This window comes from Lucilia cuprina, chromosome 6 (genome assembly GCF_022045245.1).
Source record: "Lucilia cuprina isolate Lc7/37 chromosome 6, ASM2204524v1, whole genome shotgun sequence".
NCBI lineage: Eukaryota > Metazoa > Arthropoda > Insecta > Diptera > Calliphoridae > Lucilia > Lucilia cuprina.
In genome coordinates this window covers 53,605,473-53,631,703 of record NC_060954.1, presented here as the reverse complement: position 1 = coordinate 53,631,703, position 26,231 = coordinate 53,605,473, and the positions used below count along the sequence as shown (strand labels likewise).

The 26,231-nt window shown below is 30.0% G+C and overlaps 1 protein-coding gene across 1 annotated transcript in view; it reads right to left on the bottom strand.

Annotated features, from left to right (window-relative positions):
• The window catches only part of LOC111680400 (roundabout homolog 4), a 146,455-nt gene that overhangs the window by 28,025 nt on the left and 92,199 nt on the right, over nt 1-26,231 (bottom strand). The window contains exons 4-6 of the mRNA XM_046954174.1: nt 13,670-13,791; nt 11,726-11,906; nt 973-1,091 (exon numbers count right to left, since the gene is read on the bottom strand). Of these exons, the coding sequence (XP_046810130.1) occupies nt 973-1,091; nt 11,726-11,906; nt 13,670-13,791 (422 nt within the window). The remainder of the gene's footprint in view (nt 1-972; nt 1,092-11,725; nt 11,907-13,669; nt 13,792-26,231) is intronic.

Here is a 26,231-nt window from a genome sequence, read left to right as displayed (position 1 = left end):
CTAGACTATAGACTAGACTATAGACTAGACTATAGACTAGACTATAGACTAGACTATAGACTAGACTATATACTAGACTATAGTCTAGACTATAGACTAGACTATAGATTAGACTATAAACTAGACCATAGACTAGATAATAAACTAGACTTTAGACTAAGCTATAAACTATGCTATAGATCAAACTAAATATATGTCTGCAGTGTTGACAAGAAAAGTCGCAAATTAATATTGTTCCGCCTTCTGTTTAGGGTGAGGTGTAATACGAAATGTTTAACAAAATATTTATATTAAAAAATTCCATAATTTTGTTTATTTTCTTCATGTTTTCCTCATATTTTCTCTTCAACATGAATTTAAGTTGAAATAAATTTTGCATGACATTTCCATTTAAAAAAAAAACGAAAAAACATTCTCCTTTTTCTTTTGTTATTTCATTACACCTGACATCACATGAGCTGAATAGTTTATATTTATTCATGCTGTTTTTTTTTGCTTTTTTCACAAATGTTTTATGTTGAAAAAATGGGAAAAAACTGAAACGAAAACAATCTATAAAATCAAATTTATGCTGCATTTACATTTTCAAATAAATATATGCACAACTTTTAGTTGTTTTTCTTAGCGTTCAACTGAATATTTTCAACTAAATGTAAAGCTTTCGTAATGTATGTATTATTACCAGGTAGCGGGGGGAGGTGGGGGAAGGTATCCCTAGAGAGATGTAAAAATAAATAAGCTAACAGTTGAACAGTTGAACAGTTATAACCTTTATATGTATATTGTTGTAAGTGTGTTAATCTACCACAGAAATTATGTTTCACGAGCCCTTAGTTTTTTTTTCAAACTAGTACTTTTCTTTTTAAAACCAAAAATTTTTCTCTCCCCCTAATATTTCTTTATATTAATCTCACTTATAAGAAAAACCTTTTCTTTTAATGAAAAGATAAGAAAACACCTTTATACACATACCTTCATCCATATGAGCGTTGGTTCGGGTATACCCTTGGGTGGACCACATTCCAACAATGCCGTTTCACCTTTAGCCACACGTGTATCCTTGGGTTGGGCGCGAAAATCATCACGCAAAACTGTAAAGACAAAATACAAAAAAAAACAACATATTTAAATTATTCGTTTTTTTAATACTTGTTTTCTATGATATTTTTTAAAGCAAAAAAACAAGATGAAATTGCAAGACTTATGACAAATATATATATTTGAAAAGAATTGTTTTCATTTCAAATATAAGAAATTCTATACTTTACATATTTGGCCTTATACCAAAAGTGAACAATAATATTATTTTGAAAAGAAAAATAACAACAGATGTTGTTTTTTCTTTGGCATTATTTTAAGTGAAAAGAAAGTTTTTTTTTACTTTCGAAATTAAAGAAATGAAAATAAAAATTTAAATAATTTTAATATTAAATTTATCACTCTATAGTCTTAACTATAGATCGCTCTATAGTCTTGACTATAGATCGCTCTATAGTCTTGACTATAGATCACTTTATAGTCTTGACTATAGATCACTCTATAGTCTTGACTATAGATCACTCTATAGTCTTGACTGTAGATCACTTTATAGTCTTGACTATAGATCACTCTATAGTCTTGACTATAGATCACTTTATAGTCTTGACTACAGATCACTCTATAGTCTTGACTATAGATCACTCAATAGTCTTGACTATAGATCACTCAATAGTCTTGACTATAGATCAGTCTAAAGTCTTGACTAGAGATCACTCTATAGTCTTGACTATAGATCACTCTATAGTCTTGACTATAGATCACTCTATAGTCTTGACTATAGATCACTCTATAGTCTTGACTATAGATTACTCTATAGTCTTGACTATAGATCATTCTATACTCTTGACTATATACCACTCTATAGTCTTGACTATATACCACTCTATAGTCTTGACTATAGATCACTCTATAGTCTTGACTATAGATCACTCTATAGTCTTGACTATAGATCACTCTATAGTCTTGACTATAGATCACTCTCTAGTCTTGACTATATACCACTCTATAGTCTTGACTATAGATTACTCTATAGTCTTGACTATAGATCACTCTAAAGTCTTGACTATAGATCATTCTATACTCTTGACTATATACCACTCTATAGTCTTGACTATAGATCACTCTATAGTCTTGACTATAGATCACTCTATAGTCTTGACTATAGATCACTCTATAATCTTGACAATAGATCACTCTATAGTCTTGACAATAGATCACTCTATAGTCTTGACTATAAATCACTGTATAGTCTTGACTATAGATCACTCTACAGTCTTGATCACTTGATCTAGATCACTTCATAGTTTTGTATATAGATCAGTCTATAGTCTTATTTGGAGATCAATCTACAGTCTTGACCATATACTGCTCTAAAGTATAGATCATTCTGCAGACTGAACTTTAGAACAGACTCTATTCTTGCCTTTAGATCAGTTTAGAGTTTAGTGTCATATAAAAATCTTCTAAAATTACATGATTCTGTAATGTTGAATTTTACTTTGTTTGCTTGAATAAATTTTCTCTTTAATAGTTTCTTTCTATTTGATATTATTAATTATTTAATTGTTATTAATAATATTGATTTAGCTGTGAGGTATTTGTTTTGCTTTTAACATGTAGAATTACAAATATGTTTTACACCATTATTTACATGTTTACATTGTGTGTAAACATTTTGTATTTACAGCGGCTTTTATAACATTGATATTTATTATAAAATTAAAATAAAATTCTTGTAACAGAGAAATATTTTATAATAAACATATATGATGCACTTATGTTAAATATTTACTAGGAGTATTTATTGACACATACTTTTCTTCAGGTGTAGTTAAAGTCTAAGGCATCACCAGGTGTTGAGTTATTGATAAAAACAAGTAACTTGGGAAAGTTAAACTAAAAGGCTAAAGGGCCAATATATTAGTTGTAATATTTTATGGAAATTTCGTTATATTATTTATTTGAAATTTACTCTTTATGGCCGACCTTTTATTCTAAGGGAAAAAAGTTAATTCTCATTACTCTTAAGGACTTTTGAGTAGCACATGCTCTTATTGTTTATTTTAATTTCTATTGTTTGTGCTACAAAAAATATCTTGTTAACAAGATAATCTCTCGTCCGTCCATCCATGCATCCTACCCTCCCTCTTTTTGTCTTCTATCGTGATATAACAAATCAAACTGTCCACCTAATCATGTTGGCTGTCTATCAATTGGCACCCTCACTTTTTCCTCTTCCTATAATTTTAAGTAGCTTTAGCTCTTTGTATATTGAAAACATGATTTTTTTTTTTTGCTCCATCATTGATGATTGATTTGCCGAACAAATAACAAATGCAAACAGAATGACAGAAAACATCTCGTTCATAAATTAAAAACAATTGAAAGTGTAAAAGAATAGAAGAACAATCGATATATCTTGATGAAATGACTGGATAAATGGTCACAATGGAGGGGATGTACATATGTATGTATGAATTTATTTCATTTAATGTGAGCTAATTTTTCTCAAGAGTGTTTAGACAAACAGCCAGACGGACAGACAGATATGAAACTATAATGTTTATTTAGACATTGAGAATTAGGGAACCAATTTAGTTGAAGTCTTGAATAATGGCGCTTTAAATGTGATTTTGAAGCAACTTTTTTCTATAATAAAATTTTTTAAATCTACCATCCACTACGCCTACACATCAATTTGTGTACATTAAGATTTTTACAAAAGAGTTATGGAATACATGACCATGTAATGCTGCAGTTCTAGTTGATATAGAAACAGGACAAAGTTATTATAGCTAAATATTTAATTATGATTTTATAACTATCATATTTTATAAACTTCTCTATAATTTTTCATAGACTTTTAACCGATAATTAAAATCTCATAAATTCATTAAACATCATTTGTTATATATATTTTCCATTAGGTTTTTAGATTAAATTGAATTAGTAGCATTTTTTCATTTATTAAGTGCATTAACAACAATTAAGTACATTTTTATTAAAAGAATATAAAAAAACAATTCCCAGAACCAGCATTTTGTTCATGAATTACTAAATAATTCGTTACACTTTATTACTACTAAAAGAAAATTTTCCAAGATTTTTTTCACTCAACCACGATTAAGACTTTTACAGGACAAGCTGTAAAACATCTACAAATTTCTTAAAAATCAAATATTTTAGACTATAAATCGGTTTTGGATAAGATCAGTCTACAGTTATATTTAAATGTTAGTATGTAGTTTTGATTATAGATCAGTCTTGAGTCGTGTCTATAGATCGATCTACAGTTCTGACTACAGTCAGATCAAACAACAGTCAATAAGATAGATCACTCTATAGTCTTGACTATAGATCACTCTATAGTCTTGACTATAGATCACTCTATAGTTTTGACTACAGATCACTCTATAGTCTTGACTATAGATCACTCTATAGTCTTGACTATAGAACACTCTATAATCATGACTATAGATCACTTTATAGTCTTGACTATAGATCACTCTATAGTCTTGACTATAGATCACTCAATAGTCTTGACTATAGATCACTCTATAGTCTTGACTATAGATCACTCTATAGTCTTGACTATAGATCACTCTATAGTCTTGACTATAAATCACTCTATAGTCTTGACTATAGATCACTCTATAGTCTTGACTATAGATCACTCTATAGTCTTGACTATAGATCACTCTATAGTCTTGACTATAGATCACTCTATAGTCTTGGCTATAGATCATTCTATAGTCTTGACTATAGATCACTCTATAGTCTTGACTATAGATCACTCTACAGTATTGAATATAGATCAATCTGTAGTCTTTATTAAGGTCCAGTCTGTACTTTTGGTTATATATCAGTATATAGATAATAAGATAGATCTGTTTATAGACCAGTTGGCAATCTTCACTATAGATCAGCACTTAGTATTGACTAAAGATCAGTATTAAGTCATGACTATAGATCAGTATATAGACAATAAAATGATCAGTCTTGAGTATAAACCAGCCCAAAACCAATAAGAAAGATCAGTCTGTAAGCAGTTAGTATAGTCTGTATAGTCTGTATTATAAATCAGTCTAACTATAGTCTTGACTATAAATCAGTCTAGACTCTAGAGTTTTGACTATAGATCAGCCTGTAGCCAATACAATAGATCAGTGAATAGCAATAAGCAAAAGTCTTAACTATAGACCAGTCTGTAATCTTGATTATAGATTCGTCTACAGTCTTCACTTTAGATTATTATGTAGTCTTGATTATAGATCAGTCTATATTCTAAACTAAAGATCAGTCCAAAGTCTTTGACTAAAGATCAGTATGAAGTCTTGATTATAGATCAGTGAAAAGGCAATACGATTGGTCAGAGCTCTAGATCAATATATAGTCTTGGCTATGGTTCAGTTAATGGTCACTATTATCGATCAGTTTATCAATACGAAAGATATATCTATAATCTTTTCAATAGATCAGAATAGAGCATTGAATATAGATAGATATTTATAGTCTAGACTATTGATCAGTTTATTGACTCGACTATAGATTATTCTTTTATTAATGTACTTGACTATAGATCACTTTATGGTTTTGACTACACATCAGCCTTAAGTCTTAAGATCACTTTATAGTCTTCACATCTTTAGACTTGAACATAAATACATTAGTATATGGTCTTGATAATACATCAGTCTATAGTTTCAGTTATTGTTTTCAGTCTTGATAATAAATATATCATTTTGATAAAGTCAATACGATAGAACTATAATGTGATGTGTATTCAAGTCTATTAAACGAATCCCTTTTTTGATTTGCATTAATTAATTTTAATAATGTTGCCTTCTTCCAGGCTGTAGTAGTATTTATAACTTTTTTTCAAATTCAAAAAAAGCTTTGAAGATATTAAGTTAAAATTGTTTCAGTTATTAAGAAAACGTTTATAAATAAGTCTTAAACGTTTAATATAGACTTTGTTTTATTTTCTTTAAACTACTGCATACTTATAAATGCGATTAAAAAAAACTGTTGCCTACTTTGTGAGGTTTGTTTTGCATTTTTTAACATTTTTGTATTACTCATTTAGAAAATATAAAATAATTATTTTTCTTTTTAATTCGACTAACAAATTCCATTTTATTTTCTTTTATTTTAGGTAAATTTTGCTCTTCTACCAGCTACTGAGAAATTTGCAGCTTTAAATAATTCTTTGGCTAAATATAACTTAACAAATTAGAGGTTATTTTTTCAAACAAGTAAGTGATTTTGAATTAAAAATAAAATAGTTAAAAAATTGCCTAATTACAAAGGCTAAATTGTTATTAAAACAACTGCTTACTTTTAGGCTTAAGGTTATTTTTAAGCCTTCTAGAGAAAAATAAGACTCCCTTAACCGCTTCAAATTACTTTGTTTAAGTTAAGTCTAATTTAAGGATATTTTTTTTTATAAAAACAGAATTAATTTCATATTTCAAATCATAGTAATTATTTACATTTTAAGTGTTGCTATTAATTAATTTATATTTACTTAGTTTATAGATATTTCTAATTTTATTTTCTATTAGTTGGCCTTTAAGCAATATTGATATTAGTTAATTATACTGTAAAGCATACTTATAGGAGTATTTTACTATGAAAATATACAAACTACTTAAAGGCTCAAGGTTTCTTTCAGATTTATAAATCATGATAAAACATCTATATAAGTATATAAAGTGGATCAATTAATTTATTTTTATTTCTGCTATTATGATTATTTAGTTCAATTAAATACAACTATTCAGTTTTCTAGCAAATTTTTAAACAAAAACAGTTTAAAAATTTTTTAACAATTTACAAAAATATTTTTTAAATATGAACACATTTTTTTCCTTTATAACAAAAATAAAACAAAAAAAATCTCTTTTATAAACTGTTAAACTATAAATTTTAAACAAAAGCACACAAATTTCCAACTTCCTTAGAAGTTAGACAACCAGAGACCATTGTTTAAAGTAAAACAATTGAATTGTACATTAAATTTATGGCAAAATAAAGTGTCAATATAAATTATAAAAACTGTTGAAATAAAAATAATATTAAAAAAAGAAACTTTTTGAATTTATGTTAAAAGAAAATCAAAAAGAAAAAAGAAAACTATATTTTGCAGCAGAAGTTTTTAACACTCATAATCTAACAGATAAAAATCTATAAGAAACAGTTTATGGAAAATAACGAAGAATATTAAAAGAATTGAATCGATTTTATTAGAGTACAACTCAACTAGAACTCAACTGAACTAGAACTCAACTGAACTAGAACTGAACTAGAACTAGAACTGAACTAGAACTGAACTAGAACTGAACTAGAACTGAACTAGAACTGAACTAGAACTGAACTAGAACTGAACTAGAACTGAACTAGAACTAAACTAGAACTGAACTAGAACTAAACTAGAACTGAACTAGAACTGAACTAGAACTGAACTAGAACTGAACTAGAACTGAACTAGAACTGAACTAAAACTGAAATAGAACTGAACTAAAATAGAACACACTCCAGCCTTCTTTCAGAGTTGTTATTTCGATTTCTATAATATTATATAATTCCAAATTTCCCGTCCTTACTTACAAACTTTCAAATTTATTGAAAAAATAATTTAATTTTCGTTTTCTAAAGCAACGGAAATAATAAATTGTTTTCTCTTAATCACACCCATACTACTAAATAAACAAAAATTCCTAATAAAAAAACAACTTCTAGCACAACTTTTTTATAAAACTTTAATGCTTTAAAGTAAATAAAATGTTTAAATAAGAACTTAATAAAAAAATAAAATCCACAATACTTAAACTTAAATAATACGGGAAAAAAACTTCAACAAAATATTCAAATAAATACAACAACTACCATAAAACAAGAGTATTATCAACAAAAAACGACCGCCCGCAGTGTTATCAATCAGTAGATGAAGAAAAAGTACAGAAAAAAAATCATAACAACACCAATAACCCCAGAAGATGTTCACGCTTTATAAAATGAATAAAATAAATATTCTTCTATATAGATGCAACACGAGTGAAAATAAAATAAAAATAGAATAAAAAGCAACACAAAATCAACATACTAAAGTGCAACATTGGAACATTAAGTATAAGTGTGATCCTACACAAAAAAAGATGAAGAAAAAATATAACAAGAAATGTTTTACTTTAATCTAGTCTAAAACACTTTAAAGATAGATGAATGAAGGCAGGGACTGATGGACAGACATGAAGGCAAGCAGACAGTCATATAAACATAAAGTAAGGGTATTATTGGAAACAGCCAAACATATGCTGGCACTAACATCTTTAACATCAGTCGTAATCATCATTATCATCATCCATTCAATCAATATTACTATTTAATGATCATTATCTTTAATAAACTTCTTACAGCACTTCTTTTTTATTGCGTTGTGTCCGAATTTATTATAAGAGTTTTTTTATACCGATTTTTTTCTAATAACGTTACCTGACTTAGGGTCAAGAGAATGCTGATAGGTTATGGTTCACGGACCCGTACAAAGTAGTTCAGTATTCTCCAGTATTCTTGGCTATAGACTGGTCTATAGTCTTGGCTATAGACTGATCTATAGTCTTGGCTATAGACTGATCTATAGTCTTGGCTATAGACTGATCTATAGTCTTGGCTATAGATCGGTCAATAGTCTTGGAAATAATTTAATTTTCGTTTTCTAAAGCAACGGAAATAATAAATTGTTTTCTCTTAATCACACCCATACTACTAAATAAACAAAAATTCCTAATAAAAAAACAACTTCTAGCACAACTTTTTTATAAAACTTTAATGCTTTAAAGTAAATAAAATGTTTAAATAAGAACTTAATAAAAAAATAAAATCCACAATACTTAAACTTAAATAATACGGGAAAAAAACTTCAACAAAATATTCAAATAAATACAACAACTACCATAAAACAAGAGTATTATCAACAAAAAACGACCGCCCGCAGTGTTATCAATCAGTAGATGAAGAAAAAGTACAGAAAAAAAATCATAACAACACCAATAACCCCAGAAGATGTTCACGCTTTATAAAATGAATAAAATAAATATTCTTCTATATAGATGCAACACGAGTGAAAATAAAATAAAAATAGAATAAAAAGCAACACAAAATCAACATACTAAAGTGCAACATTGGAACATTAAGTATAAGTGTGATCCTACACAAAAAAAGATGAAGAAAAAATATAACAAGAAATGTTTTACTTTAATCTAGTCTAAAACACTTTAAAGATAGATGAATGAAGGCAGGGACTGATGGACAGACATGAAGGCAAGCAGACAGTCATATAAACATAAAGTAAGGGTATTATTGGAAACAGCCAAACATATGCTGGCACTAACATCTTTAACATCAGTCGTAATCATCATTATCATCATCCATTCAATCAATATTACTATTTAATGATCATTATCTTTAATAAACTTCTTACAGCACTTCTTTTTTATTGCGTTGTGTCCGAATTTATTATAAGAGTTTTTTTATACCGATTTTTTTCTAATAACGTTACCTGACTTAGGGTCAAGAGAATGCTGATAGGTTATGGTTCACGGACCCGTACAAAGTAGTTCAGTATTCTCCAGTATTCTTGGCTATAGACTGGTCTATAGTCTTGGCTATAGACTGATCTATAGTCTTGGCTATAGACTGATCTATAGTCTTGGCTATAGACTGATCTATAGTCTTGGCTATAGATCGGTCAATAGTCTTGGCTATACACTGGTCTATAGTCTTGGCTATAGACTGGTCTATAGTCTTGGCTATAGACTGGTCTATAGTCTTGGCTATAGACTGGTCTATAGTCTTGGCTATAGACTGGTCTATAGTCTCGGCTATAGACTGGTCTATAGTCTCGGCTATAGACTGGTCTATAGTCTCGGCTATAGACTGGTCTATAGTCTCGGCTATAGACTGGTCTATAGTCTCGGCTATAGACTGGTCTATAGTCTCGGGTATAGACTGGTCTATAGTCTCGGCTATAGACTGGTCTATAGTCTCGGCTATAGACTGGTCTATAGTCTCGGCTATAGACTGGTCTATAGTCTCGGCTATAGACTGGTCTATAGTCTCGGCTATAGACTGGTCTATAGTCTCGGCTATAGACTGGTCTATAGTCTCGGCTATAGACTGGTTTATAGTCCTGGCTATAGACTGGTTTATAGTCCTGGCTATAGACTGGTCTATAGTCTCGGCTATAGACTGGTTTATAGTCCTGGCTATAGACTGGTTTATACTCCTGGCTATAGACTGGTCTATAGTATAGGCTATAGACTGGTTTATATTCCTGGCTATAGACTGGTCTATAGTATAGGCTATAGACGGGTCTCAACTCTTGGCTATAGACTGGTCTATAGTCAAGACTATAGTCCAGAGTCTTAAATATAGACTGGACTATAGTCCAGTCTATATAGACTGGGTATAGTCTTGGCTATAGCCTTGTCAATAATCTTGGCTATTGACTCTATAGTCTTGGCTATAGACTGATCTATAGTCTTGGCTATAGACTGTATAGGTAAACCTTGTGCTCAAGGCCGCAAGACAAAGCTAATTGACAAACATAATTCCATCTGGACTTCATACGATTAGTCTTTCGGATTTACGCTTCTTAAATCATAACAACAAATATACAAGTATCCCTTCGGCATAGAAAATATTTCCGATGTTTGTAATGATCAGCTCCTATTTGACCCTAAACCAGATAGAAACACCCTTTAAAACGATTAGTATCACGATCTTGTCAGCAAACAACAATCCTTAGTCGATAGTAAGCGAATTGTTGCAATATTGATAACGTTACGTTGTCAACATTACATGGTGTTGTCATACGTGTGTATATACTTTCACAAATTATGTTAATGAAAAATTATAAACACTTTGGTGTCAATTTTGTACCGGGCGTACTTTCAAACAATTCAGAATATAAAACATATGAATTTAATAAAATGTCCGAACATTAGTTTTTTTTTTGCTTCTTATCACCACTGTGCCACACATTTTATTTTAGTCTCACTTTACATCAAAATTTTACAACACTTACACACCAAAAAACCATAAAAATGAAATATATTCTAATAAATTACGAAAAAGCAATGCTGCTGCATTTCCCTCTCTAACACACACACACTCTCTAACAATATTACAAGCAAACCATAAGAAGAAATGTGTTCAAGTTGTCAATTCCTAAGAGAAATGCAACTTGCAACACATGTAATAAAAAAATTCTAACAAAAAAATCCAAATAAAAACCGTGTTAAAATATAGTTTAAATGACACGCTAAAGTTGCAGCACAACTCCCTGAATGAGCAAAGTACAAAAAAAAAAAAAACAACAGAACATTATTTTAGCGTGAAGAAAAATAAAATTCAACAATTGATGTTTAGTTAACAAATAGACGTAATGATAGATTTATAGTCTTATTTTCGAACATTAAAAACAAACTAAAAAGTGACGTATCTGATAAACTATGCCTAGTTGTTTGTCACACATAGCTGGAGTCTAATTTTGTGGTTGTTGTTTTCTTTAAAGTAAGTGTTAATTTTTCGCCAACACTTGTTAATGTGTTAAAGTATTTTTTTAGCATTTTATTTTATTTTTCTTAATTATTTTAGAATCATTTAATGTTTTTCTTGCACTTACCCGCAATTTGCAGTGTGGCATGTCTGCTTACAGCTTTGCCAACATGATTTTTGGCCACACACCAGTAGACACCGCTGTCTTGTTCTTTTTTACTTTGCATTGTGCGATAGAAGAACAGGGCACCATCTTTGAACAGCACTCGATGTGTTTTCTTGTCGTTTGTATTTACCGGTTCACCATCCTGGAAATAAGAAATCAAGAGTACAATTTATGTTTTTTTGTTATTTTCAATATTAATTTAAGTGTTTTTCTATAAATTGTGCTATAAATTGTTTTAAATCAATAAATTTTGTACTTTTTTTGGCAAAAGTTTTCTTATACTGCTAAAAGTTTCATTTGGTTTTTCCATGCTATTGATATGGGAAATTTTACAGCTAGTGACAGGGAAACTGCTAAACATTTTCCGTTCAGTTCTAGTTCTGTTGTAGTTCAGTTCTAGTTCAGTTCTAGTTAAGTTCTAGTTGAGTTCTAGTTCAGTTTTAGTTCAGTTCTTGTTCAGTTGTAGTTCAGTTGTAATTCAGTTGTAGTTCAGTTGTAGTTCAATTGTAGTTCAGTTGTAGTTCAGTTGTAGTTCAGCTGTAGTTCAGTTGTAGTTTAGTTGTAGTTCAGTTGTAGTTCAGTTCTAGTTCAGTTCTAGTTCAGTTCTAGTTCAGTTCTAGTTCAGTTCTAGTTCAGTTCTAGTTCAGTTCTAGTTCAGTTCTAGTTCAGTTCTAGTTCAGTTCTAGTTCAGTTCTAGTTCAGTTCTAGTTCAGTTCTAGTTCAGTTCTAGTTCAGTTCTAGTACAGTTCTAGTTCAGTTCTAGTTCAGTTCTAGTTCAGTACTAGTTCAGTTCTAGTTCAGTTCTAGTTCAGTTCTAGTTCAGTTCTAGTTCAGTTCTAGTTCAGTTCTAGTTCAGTTCTAGTTCTGTTCTAGTTCTGTTCTACTTCTGTTCTAGTTCTGTTCTAGTTCTGTTCTAGTTCTGTTCTGTTCTAGTTCTGTTCTAGTTCTGTTCTAGTTCTGTTCTAGTTCTGTTCTAGTTCTGTTCTAGTTCTGTTCTAGTTCTGTTCTAGTTTTGTTCTAGTTCTGTTCTAGTTCTGTTCTAGTTCTGTTCTAGTTCTGTTCTGTTCTAGTTCTGTTCTAGTTCTGTTCTGTTCTAGTTCTGTTCTAGTTCTGTTCTAGTTCTGTTCTAGTTCTGTTCTGTTCTAGTTCTGTTCTAGTTCTGTTCTAGTTCTGTTCTAGTTCTGTTCTAGTTCTGTTCTAGTTCTGTTCTAGTTCTGTTCTAGTTCTGTTCTAGTTCTGTTCTAGTTCTGTTCTAGTTCTGTTCTAGTTCTGTTCTAGTTCTGTTCTAGTTCTGTTCTAGTTCTGTTCTGTTCTAGTTCTGTTCTAGTTCTGTTCTAGTTCTGTTCTAGTTCTGTTCTGTTCTAGTTCTGTTCTAGTTCTGTTCTAGTTCTGTTCTAGTTCTGTTCTAGTTCTGTTCTAGTTCTGTTCTAGTTCTGTTCTAGTTCTGTTCTAGTTCTGTTCTAGTTCTGTTCTAGTTCTGTTCTAGTTCTGTTCTAGTTCTGTTCTAGTTCTGTTCTAGTTCTGTTCTAGTTCTGTTCTAGTTCTTTTCTAGTTCTGTTCTAGTTCTGTTCTAGTTCTGTTCTAGTTGTGTTCTAGTTCTGTTCTAGTTTTGTTTTAGTTCTGTTCTAGTTCTGTTCTGTTCTAGTTCTGCTCTAGATCCATTGTAGTTCTGTTTCAGTTCTAGTTCAATTCTAGTTCAGCTCTGTTTCACTTCTAGGTTATTTATACTTCAATTTTAGCCCAGTTCTCGTTCAGTGTTTGAGTTCCAAATCATTCGTCACGAAGTATATTCATCAACAGCAAACATTTTAGTATTTTCCTCCATTTTATTTTGTCTCTTTTCTTTATTTGCCAAAAAGTAAAACAATTTCATTTAGACTAAAAGTTTCACAAACTAAAACTTACCTTAAACCACTCAATAGTCGGTTCGGGTTTACCCTCAACTTTACAATTCAATGTAGCAGGTTCATTCTTCTTAACCACCAAATCCGTTGGATGTTCAATTATACGCGGTGATTGATATTGAGCTAAAAAGAGAAACAAACAAAAAAAAGATGTTTTAAATCAATTGGATTTTTCTTTTTTTCTCTCTCTCCTGCAAAGTTGGTAAATTTAAAAGTAAATTGGTTTTATGGTAATGGATTTAAAGGATAAAGGAATATATGTGTATACAGTAAATATTTCGCAGCATGTTTTTTTTGTGTTGGTATCAATTAAATTAAATTAGTTTTAATAATTTTAAACTATGATGATAATAAAAATCTAGTACTGCAGTATATTTTTAATTGAATATTATTAGTTTTATAAATATTTTTATTCAGATATTTTCATTTTAGATAGAAATTAATGCCATGGATTTTATGCATATCGTAACCCAAATAATATGCAAATATTTAAGCTCATTAAAAATGAAAATCACGTTTTTTCTAAAAACAGACACAGACAGACATAGTAGTGTAAGCATAAGTATCTGCTGGCAGTTAATTCAAATTGAATAGAAAAAAATTGGATGTATATGGAAATAATAATAATAATAATTGATAAGCATGTTAAGCAAATTATTAGAAACTACACTAATACTGCCACCATCTACAACAGCAACACATCGCCAAACACCACAACGACAGGCTTAAATAGAGTGGCAGCAATACGGTCGTCATGACAACCACGTTTTGAATGTCATCATTAGGCGAGTTAACACAAACACGTTCCTTTTTCAAACACAAGCTCACACACACACATTCATACATACATATTTCTATTGACTTTATGCAATTTTAAACATGATTTTCCATATAATAATAAGCCTAACATTCATCCACCAGTTTACCAAACTGCCAGCCGCGCTTATCATCCTCATCATTATAATGCCACATTTATGCTGCAAGAATTTTATTTACCATTATATACATATGTATGTTTTTCTGTTTGTTTGCTTATTCATGCTGCAAGCATGCATTTGCTTGCTGTGGTGATGGTGCATAATGTTGTGTCACATCATCATGTCTTGGCGATATGTTGTTTTCCTTCGTTTCTTTTTTTCTTCTACTAATAGAAATATCATCCTGTACAAATTGATCATTAAAAATGTTAAACAGGATATCAGTTGACAAACAATGGAAGAATGGTATAATTGTTCCAGCGTTAGCTTAGACGTCTTTTGTTTAACATTTAAATGAAGCTACAGGAATTTTTAAGAATATTTTTCACATGGGAAAATCTTCTGGAAAAAATATAGATTTTTCTAGACTATATGTCCATGGTGACAAAGTTTTCTCCAAACTTTCAGGATATAGATTTATACAAAATTCTTTTCAATTGCCACTTTTAGTTGATAGTTTGCTAAATCACATGTCGAAAATTTAGCTTTAATCTAGTCTCCATAAAATTACACAGACCGACAAAATTTCAGATCAAGTTAGACGTTTTTAAAAGATTAATCAGTGCTGAATTCGAATCTGAGTTTCTCCATTATATCTGCTATTTAAGAAATCGTTACCTAAAGTTTTAAAAAGCTCATTTGTTTGCCCTTTTTAAAACGCTACAACTACAGGAAGACAATCACATGTGATAGAGAAATTTTGAGGAAAAATTCGAATTCAGCGGGGCTCAATCTTTCAAAACTGTATACTATGGTCTTTGGGTTAAAAACTTGTTGGCCTATGATATCTTTCCCAAATATTTATGTACCAATCGCAATAAAGTGCCAAGCTTCACCATAAATCTGAATCCGAGCTGGTTACATATGCTTACAGAGTACCCCCGGGGGCATGTTACCTTGACAAGACCTCCGCCTTGGTGTTATTGCAATCCCGGGGTATAAAGAGGTAGCCAATACCATAAGTCTGTCCGGGTTTGATAAATTGCTTACAGTATACTGCTTGGCTTAGTCCTTACATAGATTGAAAGAGATCAGACTAGAGCACCGCATAATCTGGTACTATGGGTGGCCAGTTGCCCGCAGGACTATGTCCTGGCTGGTTAGTTGGTTTAGGTTCCTTCGGGATCCACGTAGTGGCTGTGGTTTTAACCCAAATTCGCGGGGAGAGTAAGTGGCGGTTAAAAGACTGATGCATGATAAAGTCAATATTTCGGGATGAGTTTGGTGGTGTTGCCGAATACCCCACAGAGGAGTGACTGTGGGACTAAGCGTTGGAAATGGTATTAATTGTATATGGTACGGTATGAATGTGAGTACCACCGTGAGATTGAACTACGCGTCAAATACGCGTAAAGTACTTCGACTTCATGCTTGCAGATAGACAGAAAGTGAGAGAGGACATAGAGGAATTAAAGTTCACTGGATAGTTCGGTGAAATCTCTCACTACTATAGACTAATCTGTTTAAAGTTTAAGATTAGAAGAACTCTAGTGGTAATAATAACCGATCAAATTCAAAGACTCCAACAATATTACCGATTGTAGTGATTGGACAATAATAGGACTCTAGTAAGAGTGCAATGTGCAATGAATAGGTTACTGGGTCGGAATAGTGTTGTGTAAAGACATAGATTAGCTAGAACTGTAAATTTTATTTTCCCCCTTGGATCCGCGCCTGAGCTTACTAGTGATCGATAAGCTTTAATTAAATTTGGATTTTTTCAACAGAGAGTGTACAAAAATCTTCATTGCACATAGAGAGAGAAAGGTTAATTAATCAAAATCCAATAGCATCGGCTTTCTTAAAGTATATCTGGCAGTATAAATATCGTTTAAACGATAACCGAAGATTGAGATATTGTGCCTTAGATGAGCAATTTTAAACTATTCGTTGTACCCTACACCCAGAAGTATAAATACGCATGATATTTAATTAGTTAGGGAACATTACCATCCGATGCTCTGCTCAGCAAAATAGCAACTTGAAACCATATATCGTAAATTCTGAATGGTTGCATAACTCGATAAGGACAATTAATCGAAATACTCAACCCAAAGCAAAGTTTTCAAATTATTTATTATGAATCGATATTGTTGAGTAATCTAAATCCATATATATATTACACTTTAAATGGAAGTTCGAAAGGAACCTATTGTCACCAATTCCAGAATCAGTAATAAGTCTTTGAAACAACCAAAACAATTTTGTTTTCTATTTGAATGGAGACAATTTTATCTCCTGTGCTCTAATCTTGTAACTAGTTCATTTAAATCTATTTGTAGCTTAACCAAGATTAGAATAGAATCCAATCGCTACTGAAGAGTTGAAATAAAATTTAATTTTTGACTTAAATAAACATATAGAAAATTTAATAGTTTTAATCATACACCTTTCAGGATTGATGATGGTCTCTACGTTTATTTCTTCTTGGTATTTTTTTCCTTTTTTTAACATAATATTTATGTATTCTATGACAATGGACAAAGACAACGACCATAATGTTGTTGATGATGATGACGATGATGATGACGATGATGATGACAATAATGATGCTTGTTAAATGCAAGTTGAGACATTGTAGTTGATGTTCTGTTATTGTAGTTATAGTTGGGTTGTTTAACAGACAAACAATTTAAACGTTAAAAATGTTGTTAACTTCTTTTGTATGTGACTGTCTAAATGAAAGAGTTTCGTTGTTGTTGTTGCTTATTTTTCTATAAAGCTAACTTAACTAACATGTCTATTTCTAAGTCTATGTGGAACGTCTGTCCATTTATCCTTGCCTGTATGCATCTGTTTGTTAGAGTTTGCTTTAACATATACTACAAATCCGTCTGTCTGTCTGTCTATACGACCATCCGTCCGTCCATCTGTCTGTCTGTCTGTCTGTCTGTCTGTCTGTCTGTCTGTCCATCCTTCTGTTTGTTTGTGGGTATTTAAATGTTGTTCATGTTGTCGTTTTGGTTGAAGTTTTTCTGTCATTTTATGTTTCTTTTTGTATGTATAAAAATTTTAAATTAGCATATAAAAAAGTTTTCATTTTATTATATGTAGATGTTTTTTTCTTTAGTGCTTTTTTTCTAGCAAAACGGAGAGAAAAAACATTGGCAACATGGTAATTACAGTCCACACATACGCATATTAAATGAGTAAATTACAAGAGGAATGTTGAACAAAAAATTTTTAAAAAAAAAATATATATATATATATATTTATTCTATAATGTTTTGTTAGTTAACTTTTCGAAGCCGCTACAGCAGTATAAAGAGTTGATCATGTGGTTGGTTATAAAGGTTTTGATCAATTCGAATTATTAGTTTAATTGCTAGTCAATAGAAAAGAGACTAGTCAGTATACAGTTCGAAGACTAATCATTAGACGAGTTCACAGACTAATCCATAAACTAGTCCGAAGAGTATTCCATAGACCACTCCATAGAAAAGTCGATCATAGACTTGTCAATACATTAGTCAATAGACTAGTTTACAAATTAGTCCAAAGAATAGTCCGTAGACTACTCCAATGACTAGTCCATAAACTGGTCTGTAGACTAGTCCCAAGAGTATTCCATAGACAAGGTAGTATACTAGTAAATAGACTACTCAGTAGACCAGACAATGGACTAGACCCAAGAGTTTTCCAAAGACTAGTAAATATAGTTGTTATCAGAGAAGACCACAGTTAAGTCCATGGAATTGTCTATAGACTAATCAATAGACTATGTCGTAGATAACTCATTAAACTAGTCTAAAGACTAGGCCTGTCTTAGGAAAGCCAATACACAAGTTCAAAGACTAGTCAATAGACTAGTTCATAGACCTGTCCATATATTATTCCATAGAGAAGTCAATAAACTAGTTCATATATAAGTCTACAGACAAGATTACTGACTAGTCCGCAGACCTGCCTATAGACTAGTCCATAGTCTAGTCAGTAGACTAGAGAATAGTCTACTCGATAGACTAGTTCATAGACTAGTTCATAGACTACTTCATAGACTAATCCATAGACAAGTCCACAAACTAGTCATAGACCAGTCCAGAGATTAGTCAATAAAATAGTCCATAGATTAGTTCATTGACTAGTCCATAGACTAGTTTATTGTTTAGTTTATAGACTTGTCCATAGACAACTTTTTAGACCAGTATTTTAGACGAGGTCATAGAATGTGTAGTGAACAGAGTAGTCCCTAGACCTACTCATCGTTAATAGTCTAGACCTTGGATGAGAACAAAACCCAGAGCTTTCATCATAGAAAACATGAATTTTGTTGTTATTAATATCTTAGAGTAAGCTTTGTAATATGAAAAATATGCACTTAAGTAAAAAGAGAATAAGCTCTTAAGCAAATGAAGATTAAAAAGCAGGAGTTTTATTTGCAATAAAAAAAGTTTTTTTTTGCAAATAAAATAGAATGTGAAGTGAACAAAGTAGTGACTAGACCTGCTCACAGTCAATAGTCCAGTCCATGGATTAACCTCTTAAGCGTTTAAGCAAAGTGAGAACAAACACAGCATTAATTCTCTCTCACTCTTTCATTAGAGAAAACATGAATTCTGTTGTTATTAATATCTAAACGTAAGCTCAGTAATTTGAAAAATAAACGTTTAAGCAAAAAGAGAATAAGCTCTTAAGCAAATGAAGAGTAAAAAAGACAAGAATTTTATTTGCAATAAAAAGAAGTTTTAACTTTTAGAAATATGTCTAACTTTTACACAACTTATAGCTCTAAACAAGTCGTTTAATATCCTCTACTTTTTGTGACTTTAAAAATTTTAAATTTTTTTCTTAAAAAACAATATTTTGTTGTTGCTGTTGTACATACATATTTATAACTAGGTGTGTTTATTTATAAAATTTAAACAAATTATACTATTATAATTATAAATATGATAATTTTGTTGTTAAACTATGAGTAGATATTTTGTAGCAGTTTACTCAATGTTGATTGTCACTGTCAAAGACAGACGGACAGACAGACAGACAGACAGACAGACAGACAGACAGACAGACGGACAGATGGAAGGAACGACAAAAAACAATCATACTCTGCAACTTTGTTATTTTAACAGGAAACTTAATAAACTAAATTATAGAAAATTATATACATAATATTTTTGCATATGAAAAGCCAAATTAGCCTTTTATGTAGTGGAAAAAATTTAATAATTATATTTAATAAAATAATAAATGAATATGGACAACCAGCACTGCATTAATTAATTATATTTTACAAAAAATACTTTTACATTATATGACTATCCAAGCCCATATTTTTTTTTTTTTTTGTATAGCAAAAAAAAAACAAATTTTTATTTACTTCTAATCCACTAGACCATTTTATAAAACACAACTTTTTGACTTTTGCTGTCATTAAAATTTATCACTAGTTTGTCATTAATTTCTCTAACAAAATTGACAGTTTTATTGCTTGTTTCTGTATTTGTCTGCCAGAGTATTGATAGTAAGTACTTCTCCCCAAAATATGGTTTGTTTTCTTTTGGGTATTAAAATCTTAAAATTTTATTAAGACTGACAAATTTTTTCTTTTTAATATTAATGTAGCATTTTTAATAGTTTGTTTTATTTTGGATTTTAAAGAATTTCTATCATCAGTTTTTAATTTGTTTTTAGTTGGAACAAAAGTTTAAGGAGAAAATTTTCTAATAAAACGTGCTGCTATGTAAGTCACACTTTTTTGGGGGGGAGGTTTATTATTAATAATAATTACTTGAAATCTTAATATTATTTGTAGTTTTATAGACTAATTGTTCTAGTTTTCTTTTAATAGAAATTCTAAAGAATTCAAATAATATTATATTAGAAGTTTAGGAACTCAACCGCCTTTTTAAACTCATGCTTTCAAAAGGAGTTTGATATTTTAAAGAATTTAAGGAATTTGCTGCGATTATTCCAAATTTTAAATATTTTGCCTCAGATTTTTCTACACACATTTACAAACATCGCCTCTGCGTAAAATAACCACGCCCTCAAATTGCCTCTGCAGAATTTCCGATTTAGTTTAAGCACTAGGACACATAGCACCATCGAATTGAAATCACAAAAGAAGTTGATAACCATCGAACTATTACGAAAACTACTACCTCAGATTCTCCTGCACACATTCACAAACATTGATTCCACGTAAGGTAACCACTCCCTGAAGCAGTGTGGCACGAAGCACCGCCCTAGAAAGTGAAATTAGAAAAGATGTTGGTAGATAGATAGATAGATAGATAGATAGATAGATAGATAGATAGATAGATAGATAGATAGATAGATAGATAGATAGATAGATAGATAGATAGATAGATAGATAGATAGATAGATAGATAGATAGATAGATAGATAGATAGATAGATAGATAGATAGATAGATAGATAGATAGATAGATAGATAGATAGATAGATAGATAGATAGATAGATAGATAGATAGATAGATAGATAGATAGATAGATAGATAGATGATAGATGTTTTTGCCTTTCAATCGTAAGTAGATTCTATCAACATTTGAGCTTGATTATTAAGTTATGTTAAGAAAGGTTCTGCATCAATCGATAAAGTGCTAGTTCACGACCTCTGGGGTCCATTGTGATCGAATGTAAACTTTTAAAAACCTGTACCAGGTTTTTCCCCATAAAAAACTATCAGAAGTTATTACTGTTATTCTTACATTATAAGTAGTAGCCTCCGATAGATAAGTGGTTAGTGTTCTAGTCTGGTAGACCAGAGGTTCCGGACTAGTTCCGGAGGTTGGTTCGATTCTTACCTGAGGCACTGGTTAAGGAGCTCACAACAATAAATGTACATCCTCCTTTCAAACTTACTAACTACATTATAAGTATGTCAAGACCCGAGATTGATTGCTAGTTAGGTAACTAAAGGTTAGTAACCAAATTAAAGCTATTTCACTCAGAGACCCCAAAGGTCCTTGGAGATCGTTTGTAGAATTTTAAAAATCCTTATTAAACATTTACATGAAAACATTTAAAACTGTTTTTCGACATTACTAAACACATTTTAATTGTAAGCCTAAAGATTTTAACCAGAAAAAACCCTTTAACTAAAATTGTTAGAAACATCTCTAAAAACAAATATCAAGAAAAATTAATAACAAATCTTTTATATATGAGTAATTTCTGCAACACATCACTCACATCACACACAACCCAGAAAATCCAAAAAGAAAAACCTATAATCATTCCTTTTCTATATCTTCCAACAAAAAAGTTTCTTTGGTATTCTTTTTTTGCCTTTTCTAATTTACAAAGTATTACAAAAAAAATTGAAAATACTTTGAAAATGTTCCCCAAGGGTTTATAACGTTTCTAATAAACAACAACAACAACAGCAAAATTGAAAGCAATAAACTCTTTCAACACTTTGTTTCCAATTTTGTTACAAATATCTGTATCCTCAAAAAAAAAATAAATAACTGAAAGAAAATCATACTAGATGTATAGATAATTACTAAGAAATGGCAAAAAGTATAATGTGTAACTCTAACATTTTGTGTTGGAAACAGTGATATAAAAGAATTTAAACATAGAATGTATAAAAAATTCGTCAAAAGCCCTTAATTTCTATCGATTTTATGGATAAAGTTTTCGTGAGCTTTGAGTTGTAATAAAAATTTGTATTTTTAAAAATACTAGCTTGCACTATACACCAAACTGTCTCTTGGTAAACTATTTAGGGATCGTTTGTTTTCGATTTCGAATAGACAGACTGATAAACATAATTTTAATGCCTGTAACCATAATAATTTTCTTCTACAACTTAACAAAAAAAAAACTTTCTTTCAAAGAACTAATTCTTTTAATTCTTGCGAATATTTTCTAATCACTCTGAATGAGAAATGGAATGAATCTAAATATTTGCTAGAGTATTTGTGAAGGAAAAACAAAAAAAGCCCTCTGAAATAAAAGTTAAAATGAAAAACAGCCACTCTAAGGCAAATGAACAAATACCAAAACTTATAATCGCAAAAAAATGTCCTTTTAGATCTGCAAAGGATAATGTATCCTTAAAAGACATTAATTGGACCCATTACTTATAGATTGCTATTGACATTTACCACCTACAATGTCTATTTTATCATACATTAAACCCCAAAATCATTACTAATTTTGTCTAATTGGCTCTTAACTAACCCTTAGTAGTCGAAAAATTAGTCAGTTAATAGGTTTCTTTTGTTATGTTACTTATTTGACTTTAATTTCAATTAACTGCTTGAATTTCTATTTTAATCTATAGTTTACAAAGCAGACAATTGTTTACTAATATTAAGCCTGGCTCATTGTCACTTAAGAGACCATAAGTAATCAATAAAGTAGTCACTTAGATCATAAACTTTTGTATGTATTTCAAATTCTAGTTATTTTTGATATTGATGATTAATTTTCTTTTAAAAAATACTTTAAAATTTTAACACTACACTTTTCTGTAATTTTGTAGAAAGCTCATGCTTACTTTTGTTATCCCAAGTAAACTAAAGAGTGGATAGTTTTCAAATTTCTTTAGTATGCTTCAATATTATAACTTGTTTGATATTCTAAAGTTGATTTAAAATATTGTAAGTTTATGTTTTTTAACTTTATTTAGATACTAGCTAGAGATATTTGCAACTTTAGTGACTCTAGGTAATCTGTAGAGTAGTCAATTCGAAGTTTTCTATTGTAGGTTTAAACTTATAACATATTTGACCTCTTTCGAATATTTTACCTTAAGAAATAATGTTCATAGCTGGTTCAAACATTTTTTACTTATAAAGAAAGTTTAAACCATCACCTTTCTATCCCCATGTAATCTACAAAGTAATCAGTTTTAATAAATCATTTGCATTCTTAACTTTTTGGATTATTTAATTAAAATAACAATTTAATTAAAATAACAATAATATTAAAATAAAATTTATTTTTTTTTACCTTCATCTTTTCTATTATATAAACAAAGATAAATTGGTCACTTTTATGTCCTTAGGTAATGTACAATGTAGTCAATGTAATAACTCTTTTGTAGTCTAAAATTTTTTAACTATTTTATTAACTATGTTGCTTTTAATAAAAGAAAGATTTAAATTATTTAGATTTTTAAATTTTTTATAATGTGGATCGGTTTAGTTGCCACTTTATTGACTATAAGTAGCCAAGAGTGTAGTTAGTTTAAAGATTTCTTTTGTGGGTTTTAATTTTTGTTTTATTTTGTGTCGGAATATTATTTTACAATCAGATTTCTTTTGTGGGTTTTAATTTTTGTTTTATTTTGTGTCGGAATATTATTTTACAATCAGAAAAGCATTTCAAGGACTACTTTCTATCACCCTGGTTAACAAATTAAGATTTGATAGTAACTTTTGTAACCCCAAGTAGTAAAGAGTGTAACCAGTTGTGAGTTTTCTTTTGTATATTTAAATTTTTAGGTTTTGGGGATTCAAGAGTCTTTTTATAATAACAAAAACTATAGCGTTTGATTATTTTCAGCATTCCTGGTATATTACCAAAGAAAGAGTTGTCACTTTAATGTCTCTAAGTAAACTACAATGTATTCAATTGTATATTATTTTATATACATAAATATTTTGGCTTTTTAAGCTTTTTTACATTATTAAAGAAGTTTAATGATTAATTTCTACAGTTCAGTTAAACTATTGAAGAGTAACTGATTACTTTTGTGTCTCTTAGTATTATGTCAAGTAGTCAGTTCTATGTTATCTTGTATTCCTTAAAAAATTGGACTTTTTTATGTTTTTAAGCAGTTTTACACCAAGAAACAAGTCAAGTGGTTAATTTCTACATTTCACTGAAACTATTGAAAAGTAACTGGTTACTTTTGTGTCTCTAAGTAATGTATGAGGTAAACAGGTTTATTTTTTTCTAGATTACTGTTTATTTTAATAAACTATTTACAACTGCAGGGTTAAAACTTCTCGCAATAGTAGTGAATATGTGTTAAAAGAAATATTTTAAATTATACACAACTTAATACTTCTTGCAATAGAAACAGAAAACAACAAAACCAACAAAGAAAAGAAAAGTAATTTTCCATAATTTTTCTAGTATTATACCTTTTTGAAAATTTTGAAAAATAGAAACAAATAATAATTCTCTATACTTAAGTACTACGACTACGTATACATTTGCAACACATGCTCATTATTCTTAATAAAACTTTATTGGTATTTGTGTTATTCTATGTTGCTCTGCAAGTATGTAGTTGTACAAATTATAGTTCACAGCAGCATTTATTCGAAATATGAAAAACTATAATAGATATTTTTTGTAGAATTTTAGTTCTATAGAATTCCTTATAAACTATTGTTAGTAGGTGTAGGCATTCTATCATTGAAAGCTCAAATTATAAAGAAATTGCTACATTATTCTTTTTATTTTCATAGAGAAATTTGTTATTTTTATTTTGGCAATTTGGTTCATATTAACCTTTTTCTAGGGAAGATTAGTTTTAGTAGGGGATTACATTTGTTAAGGGTAGCCCTAGTTGCTTCTAATACCGGAGGATGCTTCACTGTTCTAAGTAGTTTTACTTCTTCTTGTGTAACACTTTTGGATTGGTTTAGTGACTAGCTCTCATTCTATAATTCAAGAAACTATTCCCCTTTAACATGATACTCTTCTAACTACAATTTTTATCATTTATTTTTATTTCCTCTTCATGCTAATCTTAACTAAATTTATATTCAACTACAGAAAATGTATAAAATGCTAATGTGAATTACTTTTCCTGTCTGCTCCCCTTTTCCCCCATTTTGTTTCAACTATAAATGTTACCCATTTCAAAACGCTATATCTCTAAAAGTATAATTTACTTAAATTCACTGCAATTTTCCGCAAATAAAATTCTAACTAAAACTAACAGACATTGATTACTCTACTTTTCTGTAAATGTGTAGAGTAATTTGTTGAAAATTTTCTACAATTTCAACTGAAATTCTTGTGGTAAAACCATGTGTTAATAACTAAGTTATTTTCTTACATAATTGAGTAGTATAGTTGAGGAAATTTTCAACTAAAAATTGTTTTTTTTTTTTCTCTCTTTTAATATGTGGTGGCTCATTACGATAATGAGGTACAGATGGAGTAAAGGACGAGATTTTGAAGCAGAGCGCAGAAGATAAGAAAGAACGAAATTAATGCAATATTTTGTAAAATGTGTAGATATGTGTTTGGTAAATATTTGTAATTAGTTTGTGTTTAATAAGAAATTATAATTGAAATAGTTATTTGGCTAAAAATGAACTAATTAGTAGAACTGTGGTTACTTCTACTACACTAAGAGAAAAATGGAATAAGATGTATGTACGAAGAACTAGAACAGAACTAGAATAGAACTAGAACAGAACTAGAACAGAACTAGAACAGAATTAGAACAGAACTAAAACAGAACTAGAACAGAACTAGAACAGAACTAGAACAGAACTAGAACAGAACTAGAACAAAACTAGAACAGAACTAGAACAGAGTTAGTTAGTTAGTTAGTTAGTTTGAAAGGAGGATGTATACACATCAAATCCGAAGAAATACACCTAGGCCTCTATCGGGCCTGTTGTGCGCTCCTTAACCAGTGCC